At 49.5% G+C, this 27,950-nt stretch overlaps 1 protein-coding gene across 3 annotated transcripts in view; it reads left to right on the forward strand.

Moving 5' to 3' along the window:
- Positions 1 to 26,542, forward strand: part of Abl1 (ABL proto-oncogene 1, non-receptor tyrosine kinase) — a 131,158-nt gene extending 104,616 nt beyond the window's left edge. For all 3 annotated transcript variants that reach the window (XM_041674326.1, XM_041674327.1, XM_041674328.1), the window contains 8 exons: positions 4,638 to 4,910; positions 12,520 to 12,604; positions 12,905 to 13,082; positions 14,774 to 14,958; positions 17,305 to 17,457; positions 19,274 to 19,363; positions 19,793 to 19,957; positions 23,291 to 26,542. In XM_041674326.1, coding sequence (XP_041530260.1) covers positions 4,638 to 4,910; positions 12,520 to 12,604; positions 12,905 to 13,082; positions 14,774 to 14,958; positions 17,305 to 17,457; positions 19,274 to 19,363; positions 19,793 to 19,957; positions 23,291 to 24,981 — 2,820 coding nt within the window. In that variant the 3' untranslated portion in view covers positions 24,982 to 26,542. The remainder of the gene's footprint in view (positions 1 to 4,637; positions 4,911 to 12,519; positions 12,605 to 12,904; positions 13,083 to 14,773; positions 14,959 to 17,304; positions 17,458 to 19,273; positions 19,364 to 19,792; positions 19,958 to 23,290) is intronic.
- The last annotated feature ends 1,408 nt before the right edge of the window (positions 26,543 to 27,950 follow it).

Below are 27,950 nucleotides of genomic sequence, written 5' to 3' on the forward strand. Positions count from 1 at the left end.
TTACTGATTGCTGAAGAAGGTGACCTTCCCAGATTCAGTACACGTGTCATTCTTATTCCATGTATTAAGTTTGTCTTTCTCCTGCTTAGAGAAGTATGTGTGCTTCCCTTACAGGTGTGGAGAGGCCTATGGATCCTCAACTCTCCTTGAGGATTTTAGCATGACACTTTGAATAGTTAGCTGCATCTTTGTTCTTTGAATCCGTGTCTGATGGGCCGGCACCCTTGTCATCTTCTTTAGCATTTTCCTGGCTGGCTCACACATTCATTTGTAGCATGTGAGCATGTGTACTCTCCCTCCTAGAACTTGCTATGTGGACCAGGCTGCCCCACCCCTGCCTCCAGAGCATAGGGATTAAGGTCATGCATCACCACACTGGTCTATACGCCTCTGATTTCCTTCTTTTTGAGTGTTCATGTCCTCTTGCCTGTCTCTGAAGGCCTCTAGTGCAGCACTGTGGTTATTGTACAGGGTTAGACTGTTGGGATGTTTCAGTTCCTTTTCTCAACACTGAACAGATGCCTGACCAAAAGCAACTTATGGGAGGAAAGATTTGTTTATTTGACTAGTCTTGGTGGGGTAAGTGTGGCAGGTGCTGCTGCTTGCTCACATCCCAGAAGATTAGAAGCAGAACCCCTCCCCCTTTTTCCCAAACAGGAAAGCTATGTAGCCTTGGCTGTCCTGAAACTGTAGACCAGGCTGGCCTCAAACAGAGATCTGCAGGCATGTGCCTCCGCCACCTGACTTCTCCATCCCCGTTTACTCAGTCCATCCATTGGGGATGATGTGCTGCCCCCATCCATTGGGGATGGTCTTCCCTATCCAATCCACACGCTGTGAGTGCCTTTGGAATCTCCTCATTTAGGCAAGCTAGCCATACAGCTTGCAGTTAGAGCCAGGCTGCCTCAGACATGCAGTGGGTAGAGCTAGATCTTTACACTCTGGGGTGGACTCCAGAGTAGTGCTTCTTTAAAAAAAAAAAAACTGCAGGCTGCACAGTACCTTTTCCCTAGGAGGTGGGTTTCTGGAGATGACAGTTTGCTCTCCTCTGTTTTCTTTTTGTGGAGCAAGCCAAGCTGCTTCAGGATGACCACTGAGGTCTACACTGAGCAAGACCATGCTGTCTTGTCCCCAGAGTCCTTTCTTTAATCAGCAGCCTCAGAACAGCTTGGATAGGTGTGGTCTGAGGGACAACTCATTAGCTTGAGCTTAGTCTAAGTTCTGCTTAGAGTGGAGAAGAGTTTAAAATCCCCTCTGTAAATCTGGTATGTGCTCAGAGTATACAGGTCACTCCCATGACTGGCAGCTCATCTACTCCACCATGGAAAAGGTTCTCCTATCAGCCATCCAGGCGTCTGGAGACTTTGGAGGCTTCTCAGCCCTTGATGAGGCGTTTATCTACAGAAGTTCACATTCAAGGAAGCATTAGTGGGTGGAATCATGTCCCAAGAGTGAGAGACAGGCATCAGGATAGGGAGGTACCACAGCCCTGGCAGGATAGTGGGACTCAATACTGAAGAATGCTTCCCACATAGCAGGGCTTTGATGCAATCCTCTTTGATTACTAAAGGAAACATTTCAGAATGCTGGGAGGGGCGGACTGGGGCTGATAAAGATGATATTTTATTTCTAAATCAGCCAATCAGTCACAACCAGATACAGAAGATTCTTCTGTCGGGCCCAAACATCTGACTTCCTACTTACTCCTGTTTACCTCTCTGTGCTCTGTGTTTTCTGAACCTTTCTTGTTTTTTGTTCCTACTCCTGCAAGCCACAGCTGTGCATTCCCACAGTTCCCAAGACCCTGAAGCTTTCCCTCTTCTTGAAGTTTCCTAGCTTCAGAAGTGACAGGCTCAAGTTGATAGAAGTGGAACCCAGGCAGGAAATGTTGGCCCCAGGACCTCCGGATTATCTGGGCTTTGCCTTCCCTGGGACCAAGTGGTGGTGCGAGCATTCTTGGAGGAGCCTGCTAACTAACTACCTTCCTTTCAGAGGAACTGCTGCGGGTGGGAACTTGAGGACTTTCTGTGAGCGGCTCTGAAGAGCCAGTCTGTCTCAATTCTAAAGCACAAGTGACATTGCCCTGTACCCTGGCACCTGGGAGTGTCTCATGAACAATCAGGAAGAGGCAGACTTCTGCCTGAGCATGCTGTATGTTTGCAGGGCGGCACAGCACAGAACCAGTCACTCAGCACTAGCTTCACCTGCTTCTCTGAACGCACCCCAAATTCCAAATGCTTGTCCCAATCATCACCAGAGTTCTCAAAAGCTAGAGCATTCAAAAGGCAACTGCCAGAGTGGGCGGTGTGACTCGGAACGTGGCTGGGAATGTTGGTGTGTAAATTTTAGGTTGGAAAATGAACTTAGTCACGGCTTTCTGAGGAATGGAAGAGACTGGGACCTGTCTCCCCAAACCCTACAGAGTGCACTATGTCTGTGGGCTGTGAGGGTACCGAGCCAATGGTAGGCTGTGTGATAATACCCCACTCACTGCACTCACTATGTCCCCAGAACTGTTGACAGGCTCGTCTCGGTGCTGTGAGGTGAAAGGGGGCCCTGCTGCTCAGATGTCCCTTCTCACAGACCACAGTTGTCACACAAGGAGCGAGGGGTATGTTTAGACAAATCTCGGTTGTCTTGCACTTTTATTTTAGTAGACTTATAGATACACATTTGGCCTGCCTAAGTCTAAAAATTGTGTTATGTCCTTAGCGAGCAGAAAAGGGGAGTATAGATCTGCTACTGAACCCTTGTGATTATTTCCCTTTAAAGTTTTAATGATCCAATATTAATACTATAAGCTACAAAAATAACCGTGTCTGCATTTTACTGCCATAATGAAATAACCTGAAGCAGCTAATTCACAGAGGACAGTTTTATTTAGCTCTTCGTGTGGAACACTGTACATTGAAGCAGCATGGTACAGACTGGTAATGGCCCCTGGCACAGTGGCAGTGAATTGGCGGAGTAGTCAGTCCATTGAATGCATGCAGAAACAGACTTTTCATCTGAGATGGAGGAGGGGCCAAGCTGGTTCCTTCATAAGCACCGTCTGAGGGCTCTGGCGTAGGAGAGCTCTGGGCCCCCAACAAGACCTTATGTACCTCCTCTGAGACCACACTTCCCCACTTCACCGTCCAAGGGAATGAATGTTCATATCATGGTGACAGTGGTGCTCAGTATACCCAACAGCCAACAGCCTTGTGCCTTCTGTGTGTCTTACTCCTCCCCCCACACTGTTCATATGTCAACCTTTCTGTGCACGTCTCACCAGGTATCAGTACTGTCTGGGTCCAACCTCTCCTGCCCACCATGAGGTTGCTGCCGGGGCAGGTGCTCTGTGATATGCCTGGGGCCCAGATGTTCCATGTAGATGTGAGCAGGGAGCAGTTCCTTCCCACAGCACTGCAGCAGGAGACAAAGGTGGCTGCCCTTTCTGCCCGTGTCCACAGGAGAACTATGCAGAGTGTTCCTGGCAGGCCCTCTGTGCTGTGGCTCTCAGAAAAGCCCCAAAGCACCCCTTCTCAAGAGTCTTCGTATGTTCCCATCTTGGTTAAGGCTGTGTTGTCTTCTTGCCTACAAGGTGCTGATAGAAACAGCCTCCCCAGGCAAGCTGCCAGCAATACAAGTCTTGGTGTCTGGTGCCTTACACCAAGTCCCAAGCAAGCAGACAGCTTGAGGAGACACTTGCTTCGTTATCAGTTCCCACCCTCCGACCACTGTGTACTTTAACATTTATGGTTATAAATTGAATTCTTTTCTTTCCTAGTCAGCAAGTTCATAAGTTCTACTGTTCATTCATCAGCAAGGACTTAGTACCTATTTTGGAGTAGTTTCTTATCATGGGAACAACAGGATGGAAAAGATGGCCCAGGCTGTGCTTCCTTGGAGCTTAGGTTCAGTTGGGTGGAGACAGAGCTGTCAGTTAATAGTGAAGACAGAGCTAGTTCCAGGACAGGCTCCGAAGCCACAGAGAAACCCTGTCTCGAAAACCAAAAAAAAAAATAGTGAAGAAAAGTAAGACAGGCGATGCTGCCTGCCCTCCGCCCTGGTGGTGACTTCAGATTGGGCACTCAGGGAAAACACTTCAGTTGGAGGGCAGGGACTAGAGAGATGACTCTTCAGGATTAAGAGCATTGACTGCTGCTCTTCCAAATGTTCCCAGTTCCGTTGCCAGAACCCACACGGTGGCTTACAACCATTCTCTATATAATTCTGGTTTCAGGGAGTTTGATGCCTTATTCTGACCTCCAAGAGAAAGCACCAGACGTGCATGGTGCACATATATACATACATGCAACTACCTATACACATAAAACAAAAACAAAAAAAATTAATTAAAAGTAATACATTGTTGGTTTGAGGCCAGCCGGGTCTGCAGAGCAAGTTCCAAGATAGCCAGAACTATACAGAACTATACAGAGAAATCCTGCCTCGACACAAAGCAGAGTAATGCATTGGAGGATAACGGGGAGGGGATCAGCAGAGGCAGGTGCACGTGCCCTCAGACTTCTGAGTGTCTCTGTCAGTAAGTTCCACCCCTGCTAGAAAAGCTTTGGAGGGTGACTAAACCATAAACAGAGCCTTTTCCCCTGGTGTTTGCTCTGTGAATGAGGACTGTTACCTATCTTTCTCAGCTCTATGTCTCCTCGGAGAGCCGCTTCAACACTCTGGCCGAGTTAGTTCACCATCATTCCACGGTGGCTGATGGGCTCATCACCACGCTCCACTACCCAGCTCCCAAGCGCAACAAGCCCACCATCTATGGCGTGTCCCCCAACTATGACAAGTGGGAAATGGAGCGCACAGACATCACCATGAAGCACAAGCTGGGTGGCGGCCAGTATGGGGAGGTGTACGAAGGTGTATGGAAGAAGTACAGCCTGACTGTGGCTGTGAAGACCTTGAAGGTGAGTTTAGGTCCTGGTTGAAGGATGTAGGTGGGGTACAGGTGCTGACCAGTGCTGAGGGTCGGGAAAGGCTCCTAGAGTCCCTTGTTCTGTGGCAGCGTTCTTTCAAAGTCTTTCTGTTCTTGTTGGGTGACATGGAGGCCGCCACTTCCTTATGAGAGTTCAGAGACGCACAGAGTTGGGGTTGGAAAAGGAGAGTCATGAGTGATGAGTCCTCCTTGGGCTGATACAGAAGGCAGGTGTGTGGTGTCCTGGTACCGTCCAGTTCTCTCCCACAGGCCAGGCTTCTGCACACAGGAGTGAGGCCTTTCTAGAACAGCTCCAGTAAGTGATTATCACTGAGCTATGGCCTTCCTTCCGTCCCAGGATGCACCTTTCCACTGTTGACCAGTTCTCTGTAAGGTTAGGACCCCATCCCTGCATCTGCACAGCCTGAGCTTGTCCCTGAGGTGAGAGTGTCCCCTAGTGTTCACCTACAGTGTTTGCTTTTGCCTGTTTTAGACAAACTGATGATACAGCCTGTGAGTAGCCGCCAGAAAAGGGCCCGGGAAAACAGACCCGAGTGTGTGCTTGTGTCTCAGCTCAGTCAGGCAGTGCATCTGACAGGCTCAGCTCTGCTCTAAAAGACAGTAAAATGGAGGCTGGAACTTTTGGTTACCGAAAGTCACTGTTTAAAGCAAGACTGCCTCCCTTGATTCTAGAAGGAAAAGCAGCTTTCTGAGCACCACAGTTAGTATTTTCCCCCCCTTTGGCCCTGGGGGAAGAGGAGCATAGGTGCGATCCTGGAATACTCCTTAATATTTTCCAAATTCAGTTTTTTAAAAATTTAACAAAGGCAGAGTTCTTTGCATTTATTGGCTAAACCCTAGTGCTCAGGCCTGGGTGGGCCACATCAGATGAGAAATAGAGATGTCAGGGCAGTGTCTGACAACAGCTCTGCCATGCAAGGAGGAGGCAGTGATGCCTGTAGTGGTTAGAAGAATGGGAATCATGGCTGTGATGAAGGGCAGAGGCCAGGAAGCCTCAGTGAGGAGGAGGCAGGTGCTCAAGACACGTTTGATTCCGTCCGTTTTGCATGGCATGAGGGGAGAGAGCTGATCCATGTCAGTACACCTGGCCACGGTGGCACTGGCTTCGAGGGTCAGGCACCACTGGCAGGGATTTACAAACACAACAAGGAAGAGGGAAACCACAACAAGGGAAGGCTAATTTGAAAACCTTCAAGAAAGATAGAGGGCCTGCAAGGTGACTCAGTCAGTAAACGCACCTGATGGCAAGCCTGACAACCTAAGGTTTATCCCTTGAGCCTGCATGATGGCAGGAGAGACGGACTCCCAGAAGACTCCCCAGAGTTGTCCTCTAACCAGCACACACGTGCCATAACACATGCTCTCCACACACAATAGATAAGTAATGTGAAAAACACAGCATTTAAAAAGAGGTAGAAGTTGCACAGGGGGAACAGTGGAAGGGATTCTGGAGGAGGATCTGTTCTGGTACTTTCTGCTGAGACCTCAGTGAGTTTCCCCAAGAGCCTCATTAGCATGTGTGCCATGGTTGATAAAGAGTGACAGGGTCTGTTGGGTAGGAGTTCTCATGGTGCACAGCACCTGACCACGGAGAGGCAGTACACTCTCTGTGGAGGTGTGTTACCTCCAAACACATACTGTACAACCACTGCCCAGTCCTGCACACAGCTCTGCAGTCTGTTACCCATTTGTCAGATAAGAGTAATAAAGTGTTTTGGTTCTTTATCTCCTCTGCAGATGTTGAGAACTATACTAAACTAAGCTAATGGCCAAAGTTACCATGCGAATACAGGCCCACAGAGTTCTCTGTGTGTTCATAAGCTTATTCCACCCAGCAGCACCGTAGCACTCACAGGTGCCAAGACAGGGAACCAAATACGAATGCAATCACCATTAAGGCTGTGGAAGCTGGAGTACTGAGCCTGAATTCGAACCCAGGCACCTAGATCCCAAGCCCAACTCTTTTTGCCATCTCCCTCATCCCTTGTGACAGTGGTTCTCAACCTTCCTGGTGCTGCAGCCCCTTAATACAGTTCCTCATGTGATGACTCCAACCATAAAATTACTTCGTTGCTACTTCATAACTGTAATTTTGCTACTGTTATGAATTGTAAATATCTGATATGCAGGCCGTCTAATATGCAATCCCAAAGGGGTAGCAACCCACAGGTTGAGAAACCACTGTCCTATGGCCTTCCCCTGCTGACTGTAGCTGTGAAACACCCCTCAGAGAACCCTACTGGTCTTTCCAGCTTCATTCTTTCAGCAGGCTCACAAAGCAACGCTTCCTCCCGTCGTTAACCAGCAGGGGGTGCAAGACCTGCTTGTTTTTGGTCCCAGCTCTCCCCATTCATCCTGGAAGGCAAGTTCTGCCTTTGGAGAGCAGGAAAAGAGAAAGGCACTTGGCTGACATCTATAGATGGGAAACTGTAGTTGCACTGTAAGTGAAAGCAGGATTCTGCAAGTGCCTGGGTTGTTGTATAGATTTGGGTTTTGCTGTTTGACTTTGAGAGCTTTAGTGCTACTATGTGCATAGTTGAATCTAGCCTTGACCTTATTACAGTGTATTGTCATGCCCAACATAGTGTGCTGAAGAAAAATAACTCTTAAGCCTGGAGAAAGGGCTCAGTGAGTAAAGTACTTCTATGCAAGCGTGAAGCCGACCAGGGTAGCATGTCTCTAACCCAGTGCTGCTATGGCAAGGAGGGAGCAGAGACAGAGAGTGCTGGAAGCCTGTAGGCCACTCTGCCTGGAGTGCAGTGCAGCAACAGACGACAAGCAGGAAGGTGAAAACTTTACCCAAGTTGTTCTCTGACCTGTAAGCATGTGCTGTGGCATGTACACCATGGCACATCTGCATGCTTTGCATGCACTCACATGCACACCAAAACAAAACCCCAAAACAAACATCTACCAGGCTTTTTTCTTTCGGGCCACCAACCAGCTCTCAATTCATAACACAGACACTCAGTTATGAATGTTCAGCCCAGTTGAGACTCATTTCTGGCTAGCTCTTTTAACTTAAATTAACCTGTTTCTCTCTACATTTTGCCTGGGGCTTTTAACCTTTCTTATTCTGTATGACTTACACTGCTTCTTGTGGCTGGCTGGCTGGCTGGCGGCTGCCTGGCTTCTGGCCCCAGGCGTATCCCTCATTCTTTCATCCTCCCTCTTTTGTTCCTCTCAAGCCTAGATTTCTCCTATTTATTCTCTGTCTGCTAGCCTCACCTATCCTTTCTCTGCCTAGCTATTGGCTGATCAACTCTTTATTAGACCAGTGGAGGCCTTAGGCAGGCAAGGTGAAACAAATGCTACATCTTTATATAATTAAACAAATGTGGCATATTCAAATGTAACACATCTTTATCCAGTTAAAGAATATTCCACACGGGGCTGGAGAGATGGCTCAGTGGTTAAGAGCACTGCCTGCTCTTCCAAAGGTCCTGAGTTCAATTCCCGCCAACCACATGGTGGCTCACAACCATCTGTAGTGAGGTCTGGTGTCCTCTTCTGGCCTGCAGACATACACACAGACAGAATATTGTATACATAATAAATAAATAAATAAATATTTTTTTTAAGAAAAAGAATATTCCACAACACAAACAAACAGCTATTGAGTACAAGGAGCCTAGAGTTTTAAAGGAATTATATTCCAAACGTCTTTCAAATTAGTTGAGACTACTTTGGGATCTAGTTGTGGCAATGATACTGACTCAGAAGCTCACTGACAGAGCAACGGGAAACAGCCAAAAGCGAAGCAGCGTACCGAGCCCCAATGTGAGCATATAGTGTCCTCCCCCCGCTGGTGGCTGGGGTCCTGACTGCATCCCCGTCAGCATTGAGAAACTACTGTCTCCCTGAGGAGCAGCAGATCTGCCTTTTTTTCCCCCCTGGAAATGGTTTATTGGGGACTTTAGAAACAGCCAACAGAAAGGGGGGTCTGCAACAGCATTGACATTTGGCAGCCACACTGCAGGTTCCACATAGGCCTGCGTACCAGAGAGAAAGACTCTGTGACTGGAGTTTGTTGTGCCATGGTGACTGGTTACTGTACTGCCATCCTGGCAGGACTCTGCTGACCGTGGAGATCAGTATTTGAGATGGCCATGATGTTTGAGAACAAGTGCTTTTTTTGCGGGAAGTAGCTACAGGCTAGATGTGGAACTTAGCTTCTACACCTGCTTCCCAGCACAAGGGCTAGTCAGGAGCCAGCATCTCCCCACGGTGCTCTTAGCCTTGTGTGTGCGTGCCAGGCCACTGTGCTGTTGGCCGCACTCACCTGAGAGCCCAGGAACAGAGTCATTTCTAAGGTAGTGCCCCTCTTAAGCTGTAGACTGCTACACTTGGGACAAGGCCAGGAAGCATGTTAGATAGATGTCTATTGTTGAGTCTCAGTGATTGTGTCTGTGCAAAGACAATAAAATAAAGGTCGGTATTAGAAAACCAGTCTGTCTTCCAGAAGAGCTGTGTGCTTGCTCCACCTCTTAGCACCAGAGTCAACTGCCGCAGCAATAGGAGCACGTGCCCCTGCTGCCTGCTGGCTAGGCACTGAAAATGTCTTCCAAGGCTGAGGTGGCCCAACTCCAGTGCTATCCAGTACGCACAGAGCCTTGAGCTTGCTCCTTAGCACTGTATACAGATGCTATCTGCAGAGAGGTGGAGGCAGAAGGAGCAGGGGTTGGAGGTCATCACATGAAACCCTGCCTCAATTAAGGAAGGAAAAAAGGAGAGAGGGGTTGGGAGGTAAGGGGTTCATAGAAGATGAGAGAGAAAGAGAGAGAGGAGAGAGAATGTTAAGTTACCAGGAGAAAGAACTGGTCAGCATAACTGACAAGCTGTCCTCTTAGCCACTCTTTAGGACTGCCTTAGAGGATCCTGCTTCCTCTCAAGAGGTTGGAGCCCGTCAGACCCTATGAAGAAAGCAATTGATCCCTCTCTCCCCAACAAGCGTAAGGGACAAAAAGATGAAGGAAAATTCAGGCCTCTAAGTGTTTCTTCTACCCAACCCATCATAGTCCTATTTTACTGTGTAAATGGAAGAAGGATGGTGTGCATTTAAAAAATAAGCAGAGGAGCTTCGCAAGTTAGAATGGCAGTTTTGATATTTTGTTTTGTCTTTTAAATTTCAGCAGTTAAAAACCTAGGTTACACATAAAATAAGAAATAAATCATGTCTAATTCCAGCAGGGGGAGACAAACTCACACTGATTCTTTTCTGAAAGAAAAAAGGCAAGGAATGATTACTCTGTGTGTGTGTGTTGGGGTGGAGTCAGGCATACGGATAGACAAGAAGGAATGATTGGGGTGTGTGTGTGTGTGTGTGTTGGGGTGGAGGTCAGGCATACAGATACACAGGAAGGAATGAGTGTGTGTGTCGGTGAGGGGGTGAAGTCAGGCATATGGATAGGCAAGGAGGATGATTGTTCCATGTGTGTGAGACAGGGTGGAAATCTGTAGATAGATAGTAGGAAGGTGATTTTTGAATAATGTTCCGCCTCATCATCATGGGCCTTTTAAGAAAAGGGTAGATGTTCCCACAGCAAGTGAGATTTCTGAGGTGATGTGCCTGTGTGGTTTACTGTAGTGCGTTCCATTAGAAAAGAAAGGCACAAGGTGGTGGTGGCACACACCTTTAATCCCAGCACTCGGGAGGCAGAGGCAGGTGGATCTCTGGGAGTTCGAGACCAGCCTGGTCTATAAAGCGAGTTCCAGGGCAGGCACCAAAGCTACAGAGAAACCCTGTCTCAAAAAAAAATTAAAAAAAAATAAAAAATAAAGACAGAAAGAAAGTAGACTTGAATGTGAATGTTAGAAAGGATCACTGGAGAATAACTTGTCATAGCCAGTTGTATTGTGTAGCACCCCTGGGTTCTGGCAGGCACCGCTAGTCTTAGAGTGTGTCACCAGGTACATCAGAGTGTTGCACCCCAGAGCCAGACAGGCTGCCAAGCAGCTGAGAAACAGAAGGGACTTGGAAAGTCCAGCAGCCACTGGTAGCGTGAGAATGAGTGCCCTCTGCTTAGCTTGGGCAGTGACAGGCAACATGCTGTGGCAACATTAGAGCAGCTCACGTTTAAAGAGCAGCAGGTCACATCTCAGTTTAGTCTTTTGGAACCTGTGTTTAGTGGTAACAGACCAGCACACTGGCATTGATCATGCTTTGCTTCTCAGCATGGCTGACCAAAGGGAAGAGGCCCCAAGAAAAGGTTGGCCCATCCTCTGGAGTGTCTTTCCCCTTGCCAGAGCAGGAACTGGAACAGCCAGAGTGCCAGCCTTATGAATAGTTCCACTCTTGGCACAAACACAGTGTAGACATTTACACAGTTGGCACGGGGAAAGTGTGGACACTTACACACTTGGCACGTACAGTGTAGACACTTACACACTTGGCACAAGGTCTGATGGAGCTATCTACACAGAGAAGCTAATTTTCAAGAAATCTCTTCCCTACCACACAGGCAGACTCCCTGCAGACACCTCATGTGGCCTGCTGTCCTCCTTGCCTCTAGAGCCTGTTCTTACAGCTAGGGAGACTCTGTCACTCCCCGCTGCCTGTTCCTGTTGTGGTAGTTGGTTAAGAGGCAGTGACTTAAGTTGCAAGGAGGCTGAAGAGCAGAGAACAGTCCTTCAGACTCAGTCTAAGAAAGAGGGAAAGAGTGGCAGTCTGCCTGTCTCTGGCCCTGTACTGTGACCTACACAGAAGACACTGAATTGTCAGAGAGCTGCTGCTAAGATCATTTTAGAATCTGGGTGATTGACCCCCTAGTCAGTGGTGATTGCTTCATTAGGTGCTCACGGTGCCGCATACTTAAGCAGCTCGGTATCTGTCTGCTACTTCTGCCAGTGAGAGGCACTCTGGAGATGTGGCTCTCGGGCCAGCTCCATTTCAGATTCTTGACACTGTTCCCTCTTTAACGTTAAGGGTGTTAGATTGGGAAGCACACAGTACTTGTGGAATCAATACCATAGTGTTTGTACTTCTCCAAGAGCACAGAAGACCCAGGCAGCAGTGCCAAGCAGCTCTGACTCATGACCCATTGACTCTCTGGTAGAAACAACAAGGGAGAAAAAATCCAGTTTGGTTTATGGTGTCAGAGGGTTTCCATCTATCACTGTGGAAGGCATGGCAGAGTGCTCTGGTCTATAATGGCAGGAGTGTGTGGCAAAACCATTCCCATGATCATAGCTGGTCTAGAACCAGAGACTGGGTCTAACCTTTAAAGACGTGTCTGTAATGAGAACTCGTTCCAGACAAGCCCCACCTCCTGAAGGGTCCACAGCCTTCCACAATTGCTCCATCAGCTGGGGAACAGCTGTTCAAGACTTAAGCCTGTTGGTGACGTTTTCTATTCAGTCCATAATGCTGTTGGTGAGAATTTGCCCCACAGGACTCTGCGTATCACCAGGACAGGACTCATTGAGTTTGGCAAGGACAGTGTAACCATTGGTCACCAAAAACAGTGGCCTAGGCCGAGCGTAGTTGCCTCTGCTATTTCATTAGCTCTTGAAGCTGTGTCCTTCCTCGTAGCCACTTTCTTGCTAAACAAATCTTATGCTCCTGAACTTCCCTTTTGTAGGAGGACACCATGGAGGTGGAGGAGTTCCTGAAGGAGGCTGCAGTGATGAAGGAGATCAAGCATCCTAACCTGGTGCAGCTGCTAGGTAAGCATGCATAGACTCAGAAGAGGGGCTCTGTCCAGATGTCCGTGTGCTGAGTGAGCATCGTTTCTTAATCAAAGACAACTGTGTGTTTGAGGGATGGGGGGGGGGGTCAGAAGACAAGTAGAGTCAGTTCCCTCTGTCCACCATGGGGTCTCAGGGCAGGCAGGCCCATGTGGCAAACACGTTTATTCGCTGAGCCATCTCACCAGCTCAGAAGCCTTTTCTTCAGCACCAGACTTTTCTAGGGTTCCTTCCCTTGGGAGGAGCCATATGCTGACGCCCCTCATGTCTTGTTGTCAGGGGTATGTACCCGGGAGCCTCCGTTCTACATCATCACAGAGTTCATGACCTATGGTAACCTGCTGGACTACCTGAGAGAGTGTAACCGGCAGGAGGTGAGCGCCGTGGTATTGCTCTACATGGCTACACAGATCTCATCCGCCATGGAGTACCTGGAGAAGAAGAACTTCATCCACAGGTAGGGTTGGGCAAAGCAACCCCACCCCACCTCACCCTGCTTCAGAATACCAGTCTTTGTACTCAACTCCCAGCCTTGGTGCTGGCAGCTCACTAGCTCTTGAAACAAAGGCAGACACAAATGCCTGACGTAAGTGCTGCTTGTGGCAGGCGGGACTAAGTCCTTCAGGCCTCAGGCCTGGGCCAGTAGAGCAACTAATTCCCAGGAAAGAAGTGTTTCATTTCTGAGCCATTTTAGACTTAGTGAATATTAAATGAAATCTGTAAAAGGCCTCTTTCCTTCTTAATAGCCATGGCTCCCTCTGAAACAATGCAGCCCAAGGTCAACACTCAGTAAAATCTCTGCCTGGGCACAGTGGAAGCCAGGGCCTAGGCCTAGTTTCAGTGTGTGGCTTTTCTTCCTTCTCTTTGTGTTTCATTGTCCACCAGCTGTCACTGGTTTTGGGGATGTTTCCATGGCTGTAGAATTGTACAGTATATGCAAGCCGGAACTAGGCATTTTTGCTGCTTTTAAAACCTGGAGTGTTTTGACCTTCAAGTGTGCCACAATTATCTGGGTTTGCATGCTTTGCTGGTGGAAGTGGCTTCCTAGCAGAGTGACAACCTGTGCAGGAGGGAGCCTGATGGGCTTGGCCCGACTCCGTCATGCAAGATGTTCTCCATGCCACTGTGGTGACCTTTCTTACCCAATTAACTCAAGTGTGAAACCTCGACATGAGATTTCATAGCCAGGAATAAGTAGTGTGTGTGAAATGCTGGCAGCCCCTCGGAAGACATTTTTTTCTGCTCCATGAGAGCCCAATCCAAACGCTCCTGTCGCTCAGCAAAGTGAAGCCTCTGATGCTGCAAATTGAGGTTTCCTGACTTCTGGCTTGCCTTGCATGGCCAGTTCTGTTCCCCCTCCATTCACACACTTAAAATGCTTTACCAAAATCCTATTAGGCACAACTCTTGTGTGTTTAATTTCTTTCTCATTGCTGATGATCAAGCCGCATCCTGCAGCATCGCCCTCAGCTGCCTCATCTTTTCATTCCTCAGTGCCCAGTTCCCTTGTGATTTCATGGGGAACATCATGAACCAAAGATTAGACCCCTTCTTCCCTAGAAGATTCAAGAGGTGAGAGGAGGTGGATTATACAGAAAAGTTTCTCAAACTTATTTGGGTAGGCATCAGGAAGGAAGAGGAGAGGAGAGAGCATATTATATGGGTAAAGAGTGCAGCAGACTCGGTTTCATTGCCTGCTGAGTATAGACAGGACAGGCAGAGAGACTCATCAGTCTCCTGCAGCTGAGCATTGGGCTAACTGTTCCCTGTGCCTGGTGTGGGGCAGTAGCAGCACAAGCATGTCGGTAACACTTGTTATTCTCCCATATCAGAGGAAATGTTCTACGTCCATCCATTATCATATACAACTGCCCAAGGCAGGTCCTGTTCTGTCCGCATTTTATGGCTGAGGTAGCTGAGTTCCAAGGTAATGATCTGCCCCCATTGCCACCCTGTCTGCTTGTGTTGCTGTTGTGGCAGCCCAGTTAGTATTTGCTGAGGGACTGTTGTTCCCAGCCAGGCATTGGAAAGCTTCTGAGGACCACACGTGATTGTCTTTGTGTTAGTGTCACATCTGTCAACAGTAGGGAGGCTGCAAAGTTGGGGAGGCAGCGAGGAGCTGGTACAGATGCCCTTTTCCTTTCTCAGAGACCTTGCTGCTCGAAACTGCCTGGTTGGGGAAAACCATTTGGTGAAGGTGGCTGATTTTGGCCTGAGCAGGTTGATGACAGGGGACACCTACACGGCCCATGCTGGAGCCAAATTCCCCATCAAGTGGACTGCACCTGAGAGCCTAGCCTACAACAAGTTCTCCATCAAGTCGGACGTCTGGGGTAAGGGCCAGTCCTGGGCCGTCCTTGCCGGTGGGGATTTCCCTCCTCTGCTTCTCTGTTCCATCTTTCCTCTGTCACTTCCACCCTCTTGTTTCTTTCTGGCTCATTTTAAAATCCTGTTTCCTCTTTTCTTTCAAAAGTGAAGCAAGTGACCTCCAGAGTCACCAAGAGTAGCACCGCATTTGTGTCTTCGTTCCGCAAATGCTGTAGACCTGACCTGACGGTGCAGCAACAACCCTGCAGGCACCCTGCATCACCCTCTCCACGGGAGAGCTTTCTCTTGGTTTGGGCTGTAAAAAGGGTCCTTTGTGTGGAAGTGCCACCTGATATTGGTTTTATTCTTTTTTTTTTTTTTTTCGAGACAGGGTTTCTATGTAGCTTTTGGTTCCTGTCCCAGAACTCTTTATGTAGACCAGGCTGGCCTCAAACTCCCAGAGATCCGCCTGTCTCTGCCTCCTGAGTGCTGGGATTAAAGGCGCGAGCCACCACCGCCCGGCTTGATTTTATTCTTAAAAAAAATTTTTTTTGAGATGATCTTTTTACATCATTTCAACTGTCCTAGGACTCGTTTTGTAGACCAGGCTGGCCTCAAACTCAGAGATCCCCCAGCTTCTGCCTCCTGGGTGCTGAGATTAAAAGTATGTGCCACAATGTCTTATTTAAAGAACTTTTCATGCTGAGGGTGACTTCAGTGAGCCCTGTGCCCCACCCACTCCCTTGTCTCTTATCATTTTAAAGCAAATCTCAGACATACTATTTTTCACATAAACACTTTGGTATTTGCTTCTTACAGATGACTCTTATAGTTTCTGGATATTATAAAATATCCAGTGCTTTCTTTTCCAGTTAAACCATAAAAATCATGTCTGTTTACACTTTGACCTGAGAGCCAGATGTATCTCCATTAGTACTCTAATTCCCGGCTGTTTCGTTATTGATAAACTCTCACTTCTCCTTTAGACGATTCCAGATTCTGGACTTTGCTTGTTGTCCCTGAGCTGTCATCTGCTCAGTGCCTTTGGCTTCAATCCTCATAGAAAATTCAAAGTCAGATCTGGGTAGCTGATGACATTTGGTTGACTTTTCTTTCACTTAATACATCAGAGGAGGTGGCATACTCTTAGATTGGTTGATCTATAATGCTTGATTTTTCTCCCTCTAGTGCAGCAGCTCTCAACCGCTTTGGCAATCCTCTGTCTACAAAAATATTTACATTACAATTAATAACTAGCAAAATCACAGTCAAGAAGTAACAATGAAATAATTTTATGGTTGAGATCCCCACGACATGAGGAACTGTGTTAAAGAGTCACAGCATTAGGAAGGTCTCAGCCACTGCTCTAGTGGGATGTTGTGTAGCAGCCCTTAATGATCAGAGCCAAGACCAGTGGTTCACTGAGGCTGTCATGTGATCATTCTCCAACACTTTCATTCCATATTTAGTTAGCCACAGAGTATAAAAGGCCTGGCAAGTGCTTGGTTGCCCAGTGGTAGAGCTGGTGCAGAAATGGATTCAAGTGAGCTGCCTGTCATGGCTCCCACGTAGCCAAGTGCCTTGTGGTGGTGGCAGTTGGATTTGCTAGTCTTTTGTGGTATTATGAGCTCTTTGTTGACACACACTGATATGTTTCAGTGTACTGTGGTCTTCTTAACAGTGGCATGTCTCATCTTTGGCCAGTAGGAGCACCTCCCTTGCCCTTTTGATAGTCTTCCATAATATCTGTGCTGTCTGGAATGACAAGATACTCCAGGCTTCTTCCCTGTCCCAGATCTGAGTCACCTGTTTTTCTAAGGACCCCTGGTTCTGTTAGTGGGAAGTGGGACATTAAGACTTCAGAGTTCCAAAGTTTACGAACCGATTAGAGCTAGAAAGGACCTTGGATAATCTTGCCCACCTAGAAACAACCAATGGCCTGACGGCGTGCAACTACATAGTTACAGAGGTATAAGCAAACATGGTCTCTGACTTCTAGCCCTCGTGCACTTACCCAAGAGACCCTGTACCCCAGGAGGTCACCTTCCCCTTCTCTCCTTTGATGTGTTTCAGTGTAGTATGAGTAAACAGCTTTGCTCTGTCCTACCTCTCCTGAACTGTTGTTAGGGAGAGCTGTCTGCTGCCTCCTTTCCACATGTGTGCGTGTGCACATGTGTGTGTGCGTGAACACTTGGGCACATGTGTGAATGTCAGACGACAACTTTGTGAAGTCACTTCCCCCCTTTCCCCTTCGTGTTGTTCTGGGATCCAAGGTCTTTAAGCTTGTGAGGTAGATGCTTTACCCACTGAGCCATCTCGCTGGCCAGGCAGGGCCTCACACACCCTGATGTCTGCCTCTTCCTTTCTTTCAGCATTCGGAGTATTGCTCTGGGAAATTGCTACCTATGGCATGTCACCTTACCCAGGAATTGACCTGTCACAGGTTTATGAGCTGCTGGAAAAAGACTACCGTATGGAGCGCCCCGAAGGCTGCCCAGAGAAGGTCTACGAACTCATGCGAGCATGTGAGCCTCCCTAACCTGTTCAGAAAGTGCATGTGGGCACTGAGGAAATTGTGATGGTACAAGTGTCTGCAGAATGCTGTTCCTGTGGGCCCTTGGCACTGTTCCTGTGCTCCCGAGCCACTCATAGAGTCTGGTTGGGGATGCCTTTCAGTGCATTTATTTACAGATACTATATGTATGAGTTGTTTTTGTTTACCTTTGAGAGTGATATTTTTTTGGTTTATTTTTTGGTTTGAATTGGAATCTCACTCTGTAGCCTTGGCTGGCCTGGAACTCAGAGTGACTCTCTTGCTTGGATCTCACAAGTTCTAGGGTTACAGGTATGCACCACATGCCCAGGTTTTAGGGCTACAGGTATGCACCACGTGCCCAGGTTCTAGGGCTACAGGTATGCACCACGTGCCCAGGTTCTAGGGCTACAGGTATGCACCACGTGCCCAGGTTCTAGGGCTACAGGTATGCACCACGTGCCCAGGTTCTAGGGCTACAGGTATGCACCACGTGCCCAGGTTCTAGGATTACAGGTATGCACCACGTGCCCAGGTTCTAGGGTTACAGGTATGCACCGTGTGCCCAGGTTCTAGGATTACAGGTATGCACCACATGCCCAGGTTCTAGGGTTACAGGTATGCACCACGTGCCCAGGTTCTAGGGTTATAGGTATGCACCACATGCCCAGGTTCTAGGGTTATAGGTATGCACCACGTGCCCAGGTTCTAGGGTTACAGGTATGCACCGATATGCACCACGTGCCCAGGTTCTAGGGCTACAAGTATGCACTACGTGCCCAGGTTCTAGGGTTATAGGTATGCACCACGTGCCCAGTTTCTTTTCATTTTTTTAAACATAAAAAGTATCAGACAAATATCAAACCTGGGTTCTTATTAATACATAAATTCCTGTGTCCTGCTTCCACATACCTGGCTATAAATGCTCCAGGCGATGTAACTGTAGTGGTGTTTATGTTATGTGAGTATATGTGTGTATCTGCATGTGGTGTGTGTCTGCACATGGCCTTATCAGTGTTCATATGATTACTCTTTCACCTTTTTCCTCTTAGTAGTGTATCAGAGACACTGCTCCTTTCCCTTAATATTTAAATTTTTCCTTATCCCTGTTTCCCACCTTCTATACAGCTGGCTAGCATTTCAGTAAATGGTTTAAAACTTCTACTCATCTGCCCTCCTATGATGAGCTTTTGGCTGTTTTGCACATTTGTTTGCTTTAATTAACTTTATTCATTTATTTATTATTTATGGGGTTGTCCATTCCACAGCTTACAACTTGCAGGAGTTGGTTTTCTTTTTCTACTATGTGGATCCTAGGGATCAAACTTGTTATCAGTCTTGGCAGCAAGTGCCATCTTTATAGTCCTGTGTTTATTATAAGCAAGGCAGAGAAGTGTCCTTGTGTTGCTACACTTAACCCCAATATTTCTAAAAACTGGACTGTTGGTGCAAAGTTTGTTTGTTTTATTTTGTTTTAGATTTTTGAGACAGGGTTTCTCTGTGTAGCCCTGGCTGTTCTGGAACTTGCTCTGCAGACCAGGCTGACTTCCAACTCTCAGTTCCGCCTGCCTCTGTCTCCCAAGTGCTGGGATTAAAGGACTTGTGCCACCACTGCTTAGCGCCTTTCAAATTCTTCACATCTATAATAGGACATGATAGCATTTGGTATTTTAACTTGCCGTGACATCAGCAGTTAGCAGGCTTGGAGTGCCTCTGTCATGTCCAGACTGTTCTTTGGTGTGGCTAGTCCTAGTCCTGGCTTGTTAGCAGTGTTTCCTTCTGCTCTGACGTGGGTCTTCCCTGTCCAGGTTGGCAGTGGAATCCCTCTGACCGGCCCTCCTTTGCTGAAATCCACCAAGCCTTTGAAACCATGTTCCAGGAGTCCAGTATTTCAGATGGTAATGTACCTCTTGGGGGCATGCAATGGGTTGAAAGGTTGAATTGGGGCTAGACGGGCCTTTAGTTCATTCCTTTAAAAGTACCCAGACCAAGTGAGAGACCAGAACTCTACACAGCGTTTCAATGGTGGTGCTGTTTCTTCAGCATCTGTGTCCCTTTTCTCTAATTGCATAGACCTTAAGAAAAAGAGAGACAGCTCAGTGACCACAGGACCTGGGCTCAGTTCCCAGCACCCAGATGGTGGTGGCTCACAACTCCAGTCCCAGGGGATTCAATACCCTCATCTGGCCTCTGCACCTATATAGTGCACAGACATACATGCAGGCAAAACACCCAGACACATACAAAAAATTAAAAAAACAAGAAGAGAGTTCCTTTCAAGGCATCACCTTTGCTGATGACTGCTGGATTGTGTGTGTGATCCTTAGAGGTGGAGAAGGAGCTGGGGAAGCGGGGCATGAGAGGAGCTGCTGGCAGCATGCTGCAGGCGCCAGAGCTACCCACCAAGACCAGGACGTGCAGGAGAGCTGCTGAGCAGAAAGACGCACCTGACACCCCTGAACTTCTCCACATGAAGGGCCTGGGAGAAAGCGGTACGTCCATGCCTTTCTCACCCCTCAAGCCAGGGTAGGCGAGCAGGAAGTTGTCAGTGGAGCTGGCAGAGAACAGCAGACCTTTGTCAGTGCTCCAGCCCTGGAGAAGAGGATCCAGCTCTTGCCCAGCACTGCCATTCTCCCTGGGGGGAGCCATTCAGCAGTTGCTTAGACAGGCAAGAAACTGGGGTGCCTGCCAAGAAGCACACCCACCTATCCGTGTGTTCTTCGCAGTGCTGTGGGCATCTTTCAGGACATGCATGGCAACAGATAACACTGAGCCAAACAGGGAGTCACTCAGTGTGGAGCTCCCTGTAGTTTCCGGAGTGTCTTTCTACACTCTTCCTAGGTTCAGCTAGGGCAGTGGGCTGGGTCAGAAGGTGCCTAGAGATGTGCAGGGATGATATTAGCAGTCGTGTCTGGAGCTTCCTGCATGCCAGCAGACCCACCAAAGTCAGCTTTGGGGGATGGTACTCATAAAGGCTCCCAGGGGCTCCCAGCATGGCCTGATGGGTCGTGGGACTGGTTGCATGGGACCCTACAGCACTAAGTTTGGTTTTGATAGGGACTCATAAGGGGTATTTACTCAGAGGAATCTACAGTTGTGTTTTTTAAACTTCTACTCATACTAATGAGAAGTTGAATGGTCAAACCCACACGACACATAAAGTACTTTATTTTTTTTTATTTAAATTTATTTATTTATTAAGGATTTCTGCCTCGTCCCCGCAACCACTTCCCATTTCCCTCCCCCTCCCCCGATCAAGTCCCCCTCCCTCATCTGCTCGAAGAGCAATCAGGGTTCCCTGACCTGTGGGAAGCCCAAGGACTGCCCATCTCTATCCAGGTCTCGTAAGGTGAGCATCCAAACTGCCTAGGCTCCCACAAAACCAGTACGTGCAGTAGGATCAAAAACCCACTGCAATTGTTCTTGAATTCTCAGTATTCCTCATTGTCCGCTATGTTCAGCTAGTCCGGATTTATCCCATGCTTTTTCAGACCTAGGCCAGCTGGCCTTGGTGAGATCCCAATAGAACATCCCCATTGTCTCAGTGTGTGGGTGCACCCCTCGTGGTCCTGAGTTCCTTGCTCGTGCTCCGTCTCCTTCTGCTCCTGATTTGGACCTTGAGATTTCTGTCCGGTGCTCCCATGTGGGTCTCTGTCTCTGTCTCCTTTCATCGCCTGATGAAGGTTTCTTTAAAGATCGTCTTAGTCAGGGTTACTGTTTCTGCGATGAAACACCATGGCCAAAGAAACTTGGGAAGGAAAGGGTTTAACTTGGCTTATGCTTCTATATCATCATGGAAGTCAGGTCAGGAGCTCAAACAGCAGGAGCCTGATGCAGGAGTGTTGTATGTTGTTTTCGGACTCTTTTTGACTTTTGGGGGGTCTGCCACCCAGCTCCCATCACATGGAAGCTTATTCTTAGTTATGAATGCCCGGCCTTAGTGTGGCTTGTTTCTTGCCAGCTTTTCTTAGATTATCCTGACTACCTCTTGTCTCTAGGCTTTTATCTTTCTCCATTTCTGCATACTTTTCTTCCCTTCTTACTCTGGGTGACTGCATGGCTGGCCCTCATTCTCTTCTCGCTCCCCTCATTCTCGGTTCTCCTTCTGTTTATTCCTCTCCCTGCCAGCCCCACCTATCCTTGCTCCTGCCTCACAATTGGCCGTTCTATTAGACCATCAGGTGTTTTAGACAGGCACAGTATCACAGCTTCACAGAGTTAAACAAATACAGCATAAACAAAAGTAAGACACCTTAAAATAATATTCCCCAACACAGGAGCTGATGAGAGGCCATGGAGGGGTGCTGCTTACTGACTTGCTCAACCTGCCTTCTTACAGAACTCGGTAGCACCAGCCTTGGAATGGCTCCACCCAAAATGGGCTGGGCCCTCCCCCATCAATCACTAACTGAGAAAATGACCTACAAACTTGTGTATAACCCAATCTTATGGAAGCATTTTCTTTCCTTTTTTTGAGGGGGGGAGGTTCGTTTTGTTTTTTTGTTTTTGTCTTGGGATTTTTTTGTTTGTTTGTTTGTTTTTTATGGCAGGGTTTCTCTGTGTAGCCCTGATTGTCCTGGAACTCACTCTGTAGACTAAGCTGGCCTCAAACTCACAAAGATCTACCTGCCTCTGTCTCCAGGGGCATTTTCTTAACTGAGGTTCCCTTCTCTCAGATGACTATAGCCTGTGTCAAGTTGACATAAAACTAACCAGCACAGGCACAGCACACACAAGTGCAAGGGTGTGTATTTGGAAGGTTTACATAGGACTGAGGATGTGGCTCAGTGGTTGAGCAGCTGTGAGGACCCGAGTTCCAGTCTGCACGTTCATGTACTAGCGCGTATCTGTAATACCAGCTCTCTTGCAGAAAGACCCTCAGAAATGTAAGGGCCAGCTAGCTTGGTGTACACAGCAAGGTTGGAAGATTACCCTCTGGCCTCTACATGGATGTTACGGCATGTGCATGCACATGTGTGTTCATGGTTTAAAAAAAAACAGTCCAAATAGTCAAAGTCCTACATCATCTTCCTCACTCTTTTGGCTGTGCACCCCAGGCAGCGCCTTCATCCCCTTGACTGTCATGCTGTCAAGTCGCTGACAGTGGGACCCACGGGCTACCATGGGAGATCTGCTTAGAAAAGCAGGTATAAGCAGGGTTGTGTGTTTTGCTAGGTCATCTCCTGGTAAGCCAGAAGTGTCCCTAACATCTGTGTTCTTATGTGGCTCTGTGACCCAGTAGGATCTCTCCCCCTTCTTTAGCTGGACTAAAGTTTAGGGTGGTCCTCTGCAGTCTTGAGACAGGTGCACCCTCCGTCTCTGTCCAGAAGGCTGAGGGAAGCCTCCTACAGCGGCCTGACAACACAAGGGCATCTGTGAACCATCACTCATATTTTAAAATACCTGCTTGAAGTTTTGTAAAGCTTCTCTTTCCCGTCCGTCCCAGCAGCTGATTGTCAGGCCCCATGGGATGGATGTCTGACCTCTTCTTCAGGTTACACCTCAGGAGCCTCAGCCAGTCTGACACTTGGCATTGTTGTTTCTGCTGACCAGAGGGTGATGTTTGAGGGCTTCCACATCATTAACTGGTTTCAGGATAAGGAAGGCAGGCTCATTCAGCCCTTGTCCCTCTGTGTTTGGGGAGCGAGACCTGTGCTTCTGCCAACAGTGACTATGTTCATGGCATAAGCTGCTGATACGGCCAAGCTCTGGTGAATGTGGAAGCTGGGGTGCAGAAGCTCTGTGAGGACCCCCCACACAGTGGGTCGGCCCGCCTTGAGCACAGAATTTCCAGGGAGTTCTTGCTCATGCTTCCTCTCTTTCAGATGTGCTGGACAGTGAGCCTGCCGTGTCACCGCTGCTTCCTCGGAAAGAGCGTGGGCCCCCAGATGGCACTCTAAATGAAGATGAGCGCCTTCTTCCCAAGGACAAAAAGACCAACTTGTTCAGTGCCTTGATTAAGAAGAAGAAGAAAATGGCACCAACACCCCCTAAGCGCAGCAGCTCCTTCCGGGAGATGGATGGCCAGCCAGAACGCAGAGGGGCCAGTGAGGATGATGGCCGGGAAACCAGCAATGGGCCACCAGCTCTCACCCCCTCAGATGCAGCAGAGCCTACCAGGTCCCCAAAGGCCAGCAATGGGGCTGGTGTCCCCAATGGAGCTTTCCGGGAGCCAGGCAGCTCGGGCTTTCGTTCTCCCAACCTGTGGAAAAAGTCCAGCACGCTGACCAGCAGCCGTCTGGCTGCCAGTGAAGAGGAGAGTGGCATCAGCTCCAGCAAGCGATTCCTGCGCTCTTGCTCAGCCTCCTGCATGCCCCATGGGGCCAGGGACACAGAGTGGCGGTCAGTCACCCTGCCTCGGGACCTGCCTTCTGCCAGCAAACAGTTCGATTCATCCACCTTTGGGGGGCACAAAAGCGAAAAGCCAGCTCTGCCTCGGAAACGAGCCAGTGAGACCAGGTCTGAGCAGGTGGCCAGAGGCACGGTGACACCCCCTCCTCGGCTGGTGAAGAAGAGCGAGGAGGCTGCTGATGAAGTCTTCAAGGACATGGAATCCAGCCCAGGCTCCAGCCCTCCCAGCTTGACTCCCAAACTCCTCCGTCGGCAGGTCACTGCCTCTCCTTCCTCTGGCCTCTCTCACAAGGAAGAGGCCACCAAGGGCAGTGCCTCGGGGACTCCTGCTGCTGCTGAGCCGACACCCCCCAGCAGCAGAGTGGGTCTAAGCAAGGCCTCCTCTGAGGAGACCCGAGTAAGGAGGCACAAGCACAGCTCAGAGTCCCCAGGGAGAGACAAGGGGCGGCTGTCGAAGCTCAAGCCTGCTCCACCACCTCCACCTGCCTCCTCAGGGAGAACCGGAAAGCCTGCCCAGAGCCCCAGCCAAGAAGTGCCTGGGGAGGGAGGTGGGGCTGCGAAGACGAAATGCTCAAGTCCGGCTGTGGATGCTATGAACAGTGACCCCACCAAGGCTGGCCAGCCTGGAGAAGGACTAAGAAAGCCTGTGCCCCCATCCGTGCCAAAGCCCCAGTCAGCTAGTAAGCCTCCAGGGACCCCCACCAGCCCGGTCCCCACACCCGCCACAGCATCAGCGCCTTCATCCGTGCCCGGGGACCAGCCGTCTTCTGCCGCCTTCATCCCACTCATATCAACCCGCGTGTCTCTGCGAAAGACCCGCCAGCCGCCGGAGCGCATTGCCAGCGGCACCATCACCAAGGGTGTGGTTCTGGACAGCACTGAGGCCCTGTGCCTTGCCATCTCCCGGAACTCAGAGCAGATGGCCAGCCACAGTGCCGTGCTGGAGGCTGGCAAGAACCTGTACACATTCTGTGTGAGCTACGTGGACTCCATCCAACAGATGAGGAACAAGTTTGCCTTCCGTGAGGCCATCAACAAGCTGGAGAACAACCTCCGAGAGCTGCAGATCTGCCCTGCGACAGCCTCCAGTGGCCCAGCTGCCACACAGGACTTCAGCAAGCTGCTTAGCTCTGTGAAGGAGATCAGCGACATCGTACGGAGGTAGCAGCAGCCAGTGCATGCCAGCCAGAGATGCCGCAATCCATGGGGCTTTTGTGCCTGCAAGGATGGGGGACAGAGGACTGGGGAGTTGGCATCTTGGCCCAGGAGCTTTACAGTGCATCAGGCAGAGCCAGGGCCTGATGTGATCGGCCCTTCTACTTGTGTTATGCACCAGCTGTTCTTTCCTCCCAGCCCAGGTACTGTAAGCCACTTTTTTTCATTGCCTATGTGTGGGCCTCCTGCTCTGAAGACTGCAGCTGGCCTGCCAGACCACTAGGCTCTGAGGTCAACTGGGAGTACTCACAAGGGCTGTCCTTTCCATGTCCTCGCAGAACATCCTCCTCTGACGCACCTGGTCACCGAGGCATGGGAGCCCCTGTGCTTAGGACCTGTCCCAGAGAGCCTGCGCTCATTGTTTTCTCATGTGAAGGAAGCTGTTGATTTGAGGGTCATGAGGTGCTAAAGCCAAGGACCCAGGTGGGTGGGTGCTGGAGCTAGAGCTGCGGCAGTGTGGTCTGTCATCTGTTCTTTATCTCCTCAGAGTGCGCCCTGCAGATCATGGGTAGCAAGGTTGAGTTTCTTTCATGGGTGGCAGTCGCTCATTGGCCAAGCCAAGATTAGGGTTTCAGGGGGCCCTAAAGATCGGAATTTGTGAGCATTTGTTTTCCTCTTCCCTGCTCCTGAGGTCAGGCCCATCCTCTTTGGTCCTTGCCTTGATGACGAGGGTCTGGTTTTCTGGTGGTTTTGAGCATTTCAAAGCTCTGCACAGAAAGGAGCAGCCACTCGGCACAGATAGGAAGGAATGACTGCAGGCCCAGGGCTCTCCTGAGCCCTGACTGCTCCTCAGAACTGCTGCTTAACTACCGAGAACAGGGCTTAGCCTAGTGTCCTGGGAGGCCCCGCAGCACGGGCTGGGGTGGATAGACTTTACAGGCTTAGCCAGTGCACGTCTTCCTTCCCCAGCAGCCAGGCCAGAGGTGAGCACACAGACAGGTTGTGTCCCCTTGACTGTGACTCAGAGCAGCCAGCTAAAGAGCAGGGTTCCCTCCTTGGCTTGGACCAGGCCAGGCCCAGCCACCTCCACACTCCCTACTCCTGCTCTCCGCTGCGCTGCTCTGTGCTGGCCCCAGTCCCACACCGTCACCTAGACTCGGGTTGTATTTTCTGGTAGAGATGACTTCCTCTAGATGGTTCTTCCATGGTCCTCAGCACATCACCTCCTTGCCTCCAACAGCTGTTCTGCAGCCCAGGGGAGGCAGTACCACACTGCCAGAAGCCTTGAAAACCCAGACACCCCCATGCCCTGACACCATGTTCACAAGGTACCGGTCTGTCATTGCTGACATGATGTGCCACTATTTTTTGCATTATACTTTGGTATTACACTTTTTTAATAGACATGCTCTCTTACAAATGACATGTAAATAGTTTGCCACTGTGCCCCTCTGGCACACCAATGGCATTCCTTTTTTCTCAGTCCAGTACATTTTGTTTCTGTATATGACTCTGTTTTTTGAATCCAAATCTCTCTGTAGTATTTTTTAAATAAATAAGTGTTTACAGAACTCTTGACAGATTGCTTGGTCTGTGATTCATCCCTGCCACCCCTCATGTCCCAAAGGGTCACAACACAGTTGGCTGTCATAAAACAGAATACTGGCTGCCATCCACCAACAGGATGTCTCAGCCACCCTGTGTCCTCGGCACAGTTACCAGCTGCCCAGCTCTGGTCAGCCTCACAGAAGGTGGCAGCATCCTTTGCCAGACCTGGAGCAGGAGAGACGTAAGCTCTGAGGTTCTTGTTGGCGGGGTGAATCCTCCCTGGCATGTCTCCGTATCTGAGCCTACTTCTGCCCTGCCTTTAGCTACCCAGCTGTGTGGCTTCAAGGTGCCAGCTATCACATTTAAGAGGAAGTGGATGACTGGAAGCTGAGGGAAGCAGAGCCTCCGGCAGGCTCTGGGGAGTCGTGTTTTAGTACAGCCTCTGCTGGGGACCATGGATGTGGTGCCCTGCCACCCCAGCAACCCTCCACACGGCCAGCTCTCCTCTGTCACTGCGTTACAAATGAGGGAAGGGGCTCCGAGTTGGCCAGCGGCCTTCTAGACACCGACCCTCCTGCTGGTTTTCTATAGCCAGCCGGAAAGGGACAGTGGAAGGTTCCAGGGACAGTCACCATTACTAGCACTTGCTCCTTTGTGCATGAAATGGACGGCTCATGGTCCTCCCATGGCCTCAGGCAAGTACTTGCCGGCCAGTTTTCTCAGTGCTTCACGTGAGGCCACGGGAGGTGAGACGTGTCACCTCCGCCTGGGGCATAAAACACTTCCAATCTCTCAAGGTCCTAACATGTCCTCTGAAACTAAGACTGGCTTTCTTGACCTCCTTAGGTCACAGATGCTCTCTGGAATCTAATAGCTGTGGGTTGCCCAGAAAAACGCTCCCTTGCACATGCCCATTCTGGGGGCCCAGCAAGATGGCACCCCGAGCAAAACACCTACTAAGCCTGACCTCTGAGTTGAATCCCTGGGACCCACATTGTGGGCGGAGCAAACTGACTGCTGCAAGTTGTCCTCTGACCTCCACGTGTGCACCATGGTGCCTGTGCGTGCATTCATGAGTATGTACACAAAAGGCAAGCAGAAATGATAGACTTCTGCCCACACATGTGAAGTTAGGAAGTCGTGCTTTTTGCATTGGGGTTCTGGGGTACAGAAAGACCTACTGCACATGTCAGGCTCAGGAGAGGAGGCCAGGTAGTGCTGGCTACTGGGTGTCCCTACTCCTGGAACAGGCACATATTCTGGAAGCAGCATCTGTGCTGCAGAGACAGGTCTCCACCTGAGCTCTTGTTGCAGATGCCAAGTCACCTCATGGAATGCCTGTGCTGTCCTCTGAGGTGCAGAGTCGCTGAGGCTCAGAGAGGTGAAGCAGCTTAGCCAAGGCCACACAGCTTGTATCTACCAGATCAGGTA

The sequence above is a fragment of the Microtus oregoni genome, unplaced genomic scaffold (assembly GCF_018167655.1).
Source record: "Microtus oregoni isolate MIOR12 unplaced genomic scaffold, Mior012 000025F_ref0000491, whole genome shotgun sequence".
In the NCBI taxonomy this organism is placed as follows: domain Eukaryota; kingdom Metazoa; phylum Chordata; class Mammalia; order Rodentia; family Cricetidae; genus Microtus; species Microtus oregoni.